The sequence below is a fragment of the Colobus angolensis genome, unplaced genomic scaffold, assembly GCF_000951035.1.
Source record: "Colobus angolensis palliatus isolate OR3802 unplaced genomic scaffold, Cang.pa_1.0 Scaffold11, whole genome shotgun sequence".
NCBI classification, from domain to species: Eukaryota; Metazoa; Chordata; class Mammalia; order Primates; family Cercopithecidae; genus Colobus; species Colobus angolensis.
Genome location: NW_012112030.1, coordinates 2,031,552 through 2,038,633, shown reverse-complemented (window position 1 = coordinate 2,038,633; position 7,082 = coordinate 2,031,552). Strand labels below are relative to the sequence as shown.

At 48.8% G+C, this 7,082-nt stretch overlaps 1 protein-coding gene and 1 long non-coding RNA gene across 3 annotated transcripts in view; both read left to right on the top strand.

Moving 5' to 3' along the window:
* The first annotated feature begins 533 nt into the window (after positions 1-533).
* On the top strand, positions 534-1,626 carry LOC105518785. Its single transcript, XR_001002881.1, has 2 exons — positions 534-836; positions 1,012-1,626. It is a non-coding gene; the product is annotated as an uncharacterized LOC105518785 (long non-coding RNA).
* Positions 1,627-2,230: 604 nt separating this feature from the next.
* The window catches only part of NOP2 (NOP2 nucleolar protein), a 13,393-nt gene continuing 8,541 nt past the window's right edge, over positions 2,231-7,082 (top strand). The window contains exons 1-6 of one of the 2 annotated variants that reach the window (XM_011951811.1): positions 2,231-2,284; positions 2,774-3,499; positions 3,789-3,898; positions 4,967-5,012; positions 5,145-5,233; positions 5,425-5,660. In XM_011951811.1, coding sequence (XP_011807201.1) covers positions 3,793-3,898; positions 4,967-5,012; positions 5,145-5,233; positions 5,425-5,660 — 477 coding nt within the window. In that variant the 5' untranslated portion in view covers positions 2,231-2,284; positions 2,774-3,499; positions 3,789-3,792. Of the gene's footprint in view, positions 2,285-2,773; positions 3,899-4,966; positions 5,013-5,144; positions 5,234-5,424; positions 5,696-7,082 lie in introns of those variants that run through there. The other variant, XM_011951804.1, reaches the window with a different exon arrangement.

The following is a 7,082-nucleotide window of genomic DNA, read 5'->3' as shown; positions in this document are numbered from 1 at the left end:
TGGGATTACAGGCGCCCGCCACCATGCCCGGCTAATTTTTTGTATTTTTAGTAGAGATGGGGTTTCACCATGTTGGCCAGGCCAGTCTCGAACTCCTGACCTCAGATGATCCACCTGCCTCTGCCTCCCAAAGTGCTGGGATTACAGGCATGAGCCACTGTGCCTGGCCACCTCTTTTAACTTTAAATATATTCAGGTTCTTGAGATGGAAAGCAAAGCAGAATAATATAGTGTCATTTGGGATACTTTAGAGGTAACTTCAGGTGATAAAAGATACCTTCAAATTCTAGACCCCTTTCAACATTTTGTTTCTAATTAAAGTAAAAGGTTATGAGGAGGCGGAGGGTGAAATAAGGAAAAGAATGCTGTTATAATGGAGGTGGGAGACAGATTCTGAAGGTAGAGAAGAGAAAAAACAGGAATAAGCTTCTCAAGAAGAGGAAATAGAATAATAGGGATAGTGAAGGTTTAGGTGACTTTTAAGAACACAAAATCATGAACAGTTGGAACTGGAATATGAGGAGCGGGAATTTGAACATGGTGGTCAGGTCAGGTGACAGAAGATAACACATCACAGTCACTTGGTTATTGAGAAGTGATGCTGGTCCACTAGGGTAGAGGGAGCTCAGTCTTGGCCACCACAGCTCACCACCTCTTTTTCTCCCTTTGCAGTTCTGAAACAGCTGGAAGAACTGCTGAGTGACATGAAAGCCGATGTGACTCGACTCCCAGCTACCATTGCCCGAATTCCCCCAGTTGCTGTGAGGTTACAGATGTCAGAGCGTAACATTCTCAGCCGCCTGGCAAACCGGGCACCTGAACCTACCCCACAGCAGGTAGGACCATATTCTTCTTGACACCACCTCTTCCTGCAGAACCATTCTGGAGCTTGTAACTTTGTTGTATGTCCCTAGCTTTACATACTGGGTGGGTAGGCTGTCAGTGAATTCCCTTGGGATTGGGTGGATTCCTATCATCTGGAATTCTGACTCCTTGGGTCTCCTTCTCTAGGTAGCTCAGCAGCAGTGAAGATGCAGACTGATACCACCTCCACCACTGAGCAGTGACCTTCCTCACTTTCTCTTGTCCCAGCTTCTCCCCGGGGGGCCTGAGAGACCCTCACCTTCCTTCTGCCCATCTTCCATGTTGTAAAGGAACAGCCCCAGCGCACTGGGGGAGGGGAGGGAGTGAGGGGCAGTGGTGCCCTTCCTGCAGGAGAGACATGCAGCAGTAGCGCCGGCGCCATCTGCAGGAGCTGGCGGGCTGGCCTTCTGGACCCTGGCTTCTCCCCACTGTAACGCCTGTTACACACAAACTGTTGTGGGTTCCTGCCAGGCTTGAAGAAAACGATCTGAATTTTTTCCTCCTCTTGGTTTTATTTTGTTGGTTTATTTTGTGTTTTCTTTTCTCCGTTTTTGGGGGTATTCAGAGTGGGCTGGGCCCCTGGGCGAGACACAGCTACCTCTGTTGGCATCTTTTTAATACCAGGAACCCAGCGGCTCTAGCCACTGAGCGGCTAAATGAAATAAAGTGGAAAAAGAAAAAGAAAAAAAAAAAACCAAAAGCATAAAAAAACACAGCAAATTTCTTGATGAAAATTGAAAATAAAAGTTTCCTTGTATTTTAGTGCTCTGGTTCAGTGTGGGTGTAGGTGCAGGTGGATGAGTGTGTGCAGCAGGAGCCTGGCACCTGTATAGGTAAAAATTAAGGGCTATGTGGTGTCCTGATACCCCACTGAAGAACTGGGTTATGTGTGGGTACAGTGTGTGCCTGGCCAGCGATGACTTCCACCTGTGGAAAATGAGAGGCTGCAAAACTGCAAGTACCACCGCTTAATGGCTCTGTGACCTTGAGCAAGTTAACTTATGTGGGATGCAGGTTTCTCATGTATACCTCATAGGGTTGTCGAGTTAAACCAGTAAAGTACATGGAACAGTTTTTAACACCTAACCACTACCTTAAAGTTAGTTTCAAGGAAGGCTGAGGGGGGTTTTCTTGCTCAGTTGTGCAAAATTGGGATGCAATTTGTGGAATAACACAGCCTGAACCCCACACCCCCAGAGGCCCGACCTGACGCCCTCCAACTTTGAAACCCTGGTAGTTCACCCCTCTTCATGTCTCAGACCAGGTCGGCGTTGCAACCCGTTGTTTCACAACTAATTGTAGACCCACCTGAAAGCGAGTTCCCGCCGAGGCCCCGTGTGGACCAGGTGTAGTGCAGCACCTTAACTGAGGGGCTGAGCAGGAGTGAGCATCAAGGAAGGTGCTGGGAGGTTGGGGCAAGGTGCCTCACAGCCTGTATTCTCAGCACAAAGGTTGGGGGCAAGAGGATCGATTAAGCCCAGGAGTTCTATAGCAGCCCTGGCAACATAGTGAGACCCCACCCCCTAGACCCCGTCTCTATAAAAAGATTTTTTAAAAAGGGGCGGGGGCTGGGAGTAGGAGTTGAGTGGCATGGAATTCCATTTTTTTTTTGAGATGGAGTCTTGCTCTGTCGCCAGGCTGGAGTACAGTGGCGCCATCTCAGCTCACTGCAACTTCTGCCTCCCAGGTTCAAGCGATTTTCCTGCCTCAGCTTCCCAAGTAGCTGGGACTACAGGCGTGCGCCACCACGCCCGGCTAATTTTTGTATTTTTTAACAGAAGGTTTCACCATGTTGGCCAGGATGGTCTCGATTTCTTGACCTGGTGATCCGCCCGCCTTGGCTTCTCAGAGTGCTGGGATTACAGGCGTGAGCCACCGCGCCCGGCTGTTTTTTGTGGGTTTTTTTGAGGTGGAGTTTCGCTCTTGCTCAGGCTGAAGTGGCACGATCTGGGCTCACTGCAACCTCCGCCTCCCGGGCTCAAGCAATTCTGCCTCAGCCTCCCGAATAGCTGGGATTATAGGCGCCCGCCACCACGCCCAGATAATTTTGTGTTTTTAGTAGAGACGGAGTTTCAACGTGTTGGCCAGGCTGGTCTCGAACTCCTGACCTTAGGTGATCCACCCACCTCTGCCTCCCAAAGTGCTGGGATTACAGGCGTGAGCCACCGTGCCCAGCCTGGAATTCCGTTATCTTGAGGCTCGACTAGGGCAGTGGATGCCAGAGAGAGGGCCCCGCTGTCAGGCCCTGGTTCGAGGAGACGGTGCGGCTTTCACGCACCAGCTTTTCCAACAGAAACTGGCCGTGAGGCTAAAAGCCAACTCCTTGAGGGAAGGGCGGTCACGCTCAGCGGTTTCTCGTCACAGTGCTCCCTCCACCCGCCGCGGGTGTAAGCTGCGCGGCTCCTTTGAACTTCCCCTACTGGCCGCCGCCGGCTTCGCGGGCGTTCCCTGGTCGAGCGTAAGTTCCGGGTGCGGCGGCCGACTGGACGCAACAGGAAGAGGCGGGGCCGCGAGGCTAGCGCTACCGTTGCGCCTGCGTGGAAGGACTGTGTAGCGAGTCCCGGCAGAAAGCTAGCTGCGGAGTGCACGTGGAGCGCGTGCCGAAGAACAGTCTCGGGCCTTAACCCGCATTCTGGTGGGTCTAGAGGAAATTGGGGGACGAAGGGTGGCAGTACTGACTTGGTCTGGGACTTGGGGAGAGGAGTGCACTACCTGGGTTTCAGGGTGGGAGGGCGTTCGTTCGGTCGGGCCTCCAGGGGAATAGCGGGGGTACTTGAGTCGCGGGTGCTGAGTCGGGGGTGCTGAGTGAGTTGCGGGTGCTGAGTTGAGGTTGTGCCCTTTCCCACTATAGTACGCCAAGCCAGCGTTCTGCCGTTTCCTCCGGCACGCGCGACGCCACCTTCTCACATTTCTGTCTGCCATAGTACCATGGGGCGCAAATTGGACCCTACGAAGAAGGAGAAGCGGGGGCCAGGCCGAAAGGCCCGGAAGCAGAAGGGCGCCGAGACAGAACTCGCCAGATTCTTGCCTGCAGGTAAGGATTAGTTGTGGTCTCCTGATCCCTCAGCTTTTGCAGTATTCTGTATCATAACCTCTTCTCTTTTTTAGTCTTTGTTCATTTTGTATTTAAGTGGAATCTTCTATGTATGAGTTACAAGAGGTATGAATGAAACACTGTCGTTTAGATTGTAGGGAACTGTTTAGGTCGTAGAGATGTGAAGACACGGACACAACTATTCATGCAAGAAAAGGTGTGATTTAAAACATTGTGAGTTCAGAGTAAGGGAGATCCCATGCAGAACTGCATGTTAAGCTGGGTTTTGAAAAATGGGTTAAGTTGTACCAAGAGGAAGTAGTGAAGGGGAGGGGTCAGTCATTGATTTTTTGGAAGGAATGGAAATGGAAAAGCACGGATCCCGCTTCTCCATGCCAAGTAGTAGCTACTGTGTGGAAGACTGGTGGGAGATAACACAGGACCTGGAGTTTGTGTTGGGCTTTGGATAAAGGATGCAGTTTATTGAGATAGTAGCAAGTCCTGGGCACTATGTTGAACTTGTTGGTCTTGTTATGTCACTTCATCATCTTAGAGTCCTGTGAGAGAGGCACTATTAAGGAAATGGATGCAGAGAGGTTAAGAAACTCTTACAGCCAGGCTCAGTGGCTCACGTCTGTAATCCCAACACTTTGGGAGGCCGAGGCAGGTGGATCACCTGAGGTCCGGTGTTCAAGACCAGCCTGGCCAACGTGGTGAAACCCTGTCTCACCATGTGAGACAGGGTTTTGTATTTAGGTGAAACTAAATACAAAAATTAGTTGGGTGTGGTGGTGGGAGGCTGAGGCAATAGAATCGCTTGAACCTGGGAGACGGAGGTTGCAGTGAGCTGAGATCACGCCATTGTACCACTCCAGCCTGGAAGACCAAGAGTGAAACTGCATTTCAAAAAAAGAAACTCATATACAATTATTAAATAATGACAGGGCTGAGATTTAAATGGACTCTTTTTAATTAGTGTACTAATTCTCTTACCATGTTTATTTCCATTCCCATTTATTTTCAGCGTTCCCTGTAACTTGTTCTGCCTCATTTTTCTTTTTCAAACAGTAAGTGACGAAAATTCCAAGAGGCTGTCTAGTCGTGCTCGAAAGAGGTAAGTTTGGGTGTCAGGACTGAATTGGTACTGCTCATCTTTGACCACAGAGTTAATTCTGGACTCTCACTTTTCCCTATGGTGGAATATCTTTCCATTTCTTCACTCCTTGAATCTCTTGTGTCTTTTCAGGGCAGCCAAGAGGAGGCTGGGCTCTGCTGAAGCCCCTAAGACAAATAAGTCCCCTGAGGCCAAACCATTGCCTGGAAAGCTACCAAAAGGTCAGTGAAACTAAGAGCTGGATGCTACATGAGGAGTCCTCTGGGTCCTGGGTAGGGAAGGACTTGCTAAACATTTCTGGAATGAAAGGAACAGCCAGAGGACATTCTGAAGGTTAGAAAGTACAGGCTCCTAGGGTGTGGGGCCAGGGAATGTGTTGCTGCCATTAGTCCAGGACTCTTCAAACCCTTAGGGATCTTTGCAGGAGCTGTCCAGACAGTTGGTAAGAAGGGACCCCAATCCCTATTTAATGCTGCTCAAGGCAAGAAGCGCCCAGCACCTAGCAGTGATGAGGAAGAGGAGGAGGAAGACTCTGAAGAAGATGATGTGGTGAACCACGGGGACCTCTGGGGCTCCGAGGATGATGCTGATATGGTAGATGACTATGGAGCTGACTCCAACTCTGAGGATGAGGAGGAAGGTGAAGAGGTGAGATTCATCTCTGGGCATTCAGAGAAGGATCCTTGCTGTTTAGTTTCTTTTCAGATTCTTGAGACTGTTTCTTAGTGGCAAGGATAAGCCTGACTAGAGGAAAGGGGTTTTTGTGCTCCATCACTGTTTCCGTACTGCCTTATATCCTCTCCCAGTGCACCTACAAGTTTGAAGGAGCTGTAGGATATAGCATTTAAAAAATCTAGAAGTCTCTCTTGGTGTGGATGTGGGAAGGTGGACAATGGTGTGCTCCACTGATGGGAACAGAAATGCACTTTTTATAAAGCAGTTATCTCAGAACTTTGAAATATTTGTTCCTTTTGGCTGGGTATGGTGGCTCACATCCGTAATTCCAGCACTTTGGGAGGCTGAGGCAGGAGGATTGCTTGAGCCCAGGAGTTGGAGACCAGCTTGGGCAACATAGGGAGATACCGTCTCTACAAAAAATTCAAAAATTGGCTGGGTGCAGTGGCTCACGCCTATAATCCTGGCACTTGGGAGGCCGAGGTGAGCGGATCACCTGAGCTCAGGGGTTCGAGACCAGCCTGGACAACATGGCAAAACCCCATCTCTACTAAAAATACAAAAATTAGCTGATGTGGTGGTGTGCACCTGTAATCCCAGCTACTCCTAGCTACCCGGGAGGCTGAGGCAGGAGAATCGCTTGAACCTGGGAGGCGGAGGTTGCAGTGAGCCAAGATCGTACCATTGCACTCCAGCCTGGGCAACAAAGCGAGACTCTGTCTCAAAAAAAATAAAAAGAAAGTTAAAAAATTGTTTAAAAAGTTAGCTGGGTGTGGTGGTGTACGCCTGTAGTCCCAGCTACTCGGGATGTTGAGGCGGGAAGATGACTGGAACTTGGGAGGTTGAGGCTGCAGTGAGCTGTGATCTTACCACTGCACTCCAGCCTGGGTGACAGAGTGAGACTGTCTCAAAAAAAAAAAAAACAAAAAACAAAAACTTCTTCCTTTTGACATAGTAATTCCTTATTAAGGAAGATGATCCAAAACGTCAGCAAATAGTTCTTTACCAAGGTGCAGGAAATTATTATACAATTAGTATGTGGATGTATTATTAGAATTGTATAGAAAAAAAAGAGAAAGTCCCCATGTGCACCCCTTTTTTCCATCCCTTTGTATCTACAGGGTCATTATTAGGTTTGCAGGCACCATGTGGATCATAATGCCAAAAACTCTGGAAGCTTCCAAAATATACAATATGCTTAAGTAAGTTATGGTTCATGCATATGATGCAGTTAACACTGGTCAGTGTGTCTATGAAAATGCCTGTGATCTAACTGAAGTATAAAAAGCAAGAAACAAACTTGAAAATGGATTATGTGAAAAATACAGAGTAACTTTAAAAAAATACAGCAAAATGGGCCAGGTGTGGTGGCTCACACCTTTTTTTTTTTTTTTT